Source organism: Otolemur garnettii, unplaced genomic scaffold (genome assembly GCF_000181295.1).
Source record: "Otolemur garnettii isolate 467f Iridium unplaced genomic scaffold, OtoGar3 scaffold00032, whole genome shotgun sequence".
Classification (NCBI taxonomy): Eukaryota; Metazoa; Chordata; class Mammalia; order Primates; family Galagidae; genus Otolemur; species Otolemur garnettii.
The window spans coordinates 10,708,961-10,711,819 of NW_003852427.1; the positions used below are offsets into that span (position 1 = coordinate 10,708,961).

Below are 2,859 nucleotides of genomic sequence, written 5' to 3' on the forward strand. Positions count from 1 at the left end.
GGGGCGTCGTACGCCTCCAGTCCGGGACCCACGCCGCCAGCCCTAGTGGGCGGCCGGATTCGCGTCCCGCCTCAGCTCCCGGAGGACATGCTGGAGAGAGAATGAGCCAGAGAGACACACTGGTGCATCTGTTTGCTGGGGGGTAGGTCCCGGCGTGCGTGCGCTCTGGGGTTAAGGGCGCTGGGCCCAGTCGCGGGCGGGAGGGGCAGGGGTCTCCAGGAGGGGGCGCGAGGGAGGGAGGCCGCTGGCCGTAGGGTGAGGCCCAGGCCGGGGGAGCAGTGGAGTCAGGCGCGGGCAGGCTGACTGAGGCGGTGAGGTTCTGGCGAGGAGGGTTGAGGGACGAAGCCAGTTGGGGCTTGAGGCTTTGGGCCCACGGAGCCGGGGCGAGGCGGTGGCCCGATCCGCCGCGTGCTCGAGTAGCGGGCGGGGCTGGGGTCCAGGCCAGATCCTCGGTCCCCGCGGGAGCTGGCCACGCGCCGCGGTCTAGCGGGTGTCCGGATGCGGGGCTGTGGTGAGGAGACCAGGTCTGGGCCCCGCACAGCTTTCCTAGCCCGAGGGACACGGGGCGGGAAGTGTGGAGGCCGAGGACAAAATGGGCGCCGGGGCCTTCTCGGCCTGAGCTCCTTGCTGAGCGGGCTGGGGCCTCGTCTCGTCACTCACGCCCCACCTCGGACTTCGGGCAGTTGGTTTCCGGGCCTGGCTCTACTGGCGTGAGTGCTCAGAAGTATTGGTGCATTAGCGGGAAGGGCTTTAGTTCTTTTCTTTCGCTCGTAGTTCTTTAAGTTGTTTCTAGCTTTTGGAAAATTTCCTGCCGGAGCCTTTCAGCTTGTGAGATGTGCACAGCGGCGGTGCTTTTGGGGTCAGATTCTTCTCCTGAAAGCCAGCCCTTGTGCACACAGGCTGTTTTTTTGTTGTTACTTAAGTGGGAAAGTGGGGATGGAGAGAGGTCACATTCTTTGACGATAAGAGTTCACCTTCTTTGGCGATAGTTACTGTGTGTGTGTGTGTGTGTGTGTGTGTACAAGATTAGGACTAAGCTTAAATCTTGGTTTCCAACGTGAGTACTACCTATTTTGCAGAGCTCATTTAGTATCTCTCCTTCTTAGATTTATTCTTTCCAAGTTATTTGGAGTATTGTAGCAATATTAAGAGCTATTTCCTATTTGTGGGATTATGGAGTTTTTTACATCAAAAATGGCTACGGTAAATTTTGCTGAGACAGACCAGCTTGTCCTTCAACCTTGCAATTTATTTTTAGAGCAACCACTTTAAGGATATTAAATACATATGCATTCTGTTCACGGTGTCTAGCTTTGAGTTGGGACATACGGACTCTATTGCCAGTGATGGCAGTACTTTCTTTAGGTTGGCACATATTCTTTCAACAAATACTATATGGCAGTTGCGGACTAGCCCTGTTCTGGCATAAAACCGGTATTTTCTTTTCGTCTGTGAGGTCCAGGTTAGGCAAAGTTTTTTTTTCCATATTTTTGAAATGTTTATTACCACTAATCAGGCAAATTAAATAATTTTTTTTTAATCCCAGTAGCTAGCATGCTCTTGAGAAGCAGAGATGTCTTGGCATGCAAAAATTAAATTTCCTCATGTGAGTAGATCTGTGGTAACAGCTAAAAGGAGAGCACACATCTAGTTTGGCTACTCTTTTAATTTGGGTGAAATGAACAAACCCTTTGATTTTAATTGCTTCATTCGTAAAATTAGGAGTTTGTACTATGTGATCTCCAAGGCCTTTCTCTAGCTCCTAACATTTCTATTACTCTGCATTCAGGATTCATCTATCAAGGTTTGTTAAAAATAGGGCACACATGTTTGAAATAAATGTTAGCTAGATTGCACTAACTTTAAGTTTGGATTAGGACCATTATTTTGTTATTATTAATACATGCAAATTTAGGACCTTCTGATTAGCTTTTAATTTAAAAATAGAAATGGAGGGCTTTTGTAGCACATAAACATAAATTAGGAGTCCTGTCTTTGAAAAAAAAGCCTAGTACATACAGTTTATATAGAATACAGTGAAACCTCTGTAAATTGAGCACCCAAGGGTCTGTAACAAACAGGTTAATAGAGGTGGTCCTCACAAGGAACTAGGCCTGATGCCTACATGTGGTACATATCCTGTCTATAAAAATTAGGTCAGCAGCAGAAGGTGGTCAGCTATGGAGGTTCTACCATGATAAATGAGATCCTGTTATGTGGGATCTAATACAACATAGGTGCTCACTCTTGTAAATTCCCTTCCTTTGTATATCATCTTTATTTTTAGGTGTGCTTGTGTAAATGATTCTGATAATTAACCCAGTTTATTTCTATTTTGTCCATATTTTTTATTAGTCCCATATTCATTAAGGCACTTTTTTTAGAGTGCTGTGGTGTCATAACTCATGATAACCTCAAAGTGTTGGGTTCAAGCCATCCTTTCACCTCAGGCTATTTTTAGTAGTTTTAGAGATGGGGTCTCACTCTTGCTTAGGCTGATCTCCTCCTAATCTCAGACAATCTACCTGACTTGGCCTCCCAGAGTGCTACTGTTTATATTGTAAAAGCAGGAACATTTGAAGCACACTAGCGCTGAACCTTGGTTATGGGTGATGTACTCACATGCATAACTCGTGCTTTAAGACACCCTTTGGTCTCATTATGTTTTTGCCAGAGTTAATATTCTGAGTTTCTGAGGTCATTGGTTAGGTTAATGGAATTACAGGGGCATATCATGGCAACCTGCAAAAAAGTATAAATACAATTTAATTTTAGCTGTACTTTTAATAACATTGTATGTCTATATGGAGAGATACAAGCTGCATATTATCTACTAAGAAGAAGTTCTTTTTTTTTTTT

The 2,859-nt window shown here is 45.8% G+C and overlaps 1 protein-coding gene across 1 annotated transcript in view; it reads left to right on the forward strand.

Moving 5' to 3' along the window:
* Nucleotides 1–6: 6 nt before the first annotated feature.
* The window catches only part of SLC25A36 (solute carrier family 25 member 36), a 38,521-nt gene continuing 35,668 nt past the window's right edge, over nucleotides 7–2,859 (forward strand). Inside the window, exon 1 of the mRNA XM_003789441.2 lies at nucleotides 7–142. Within this exon, the coding sequence (XP_003789489.1) occupies nucleotides 102–142 (41 nt within the window). The 5' untranslated portion in view covers nucleotides 7–101. The remainder of the gene's footprint in view (nucleotides 143–2,859) is intronic.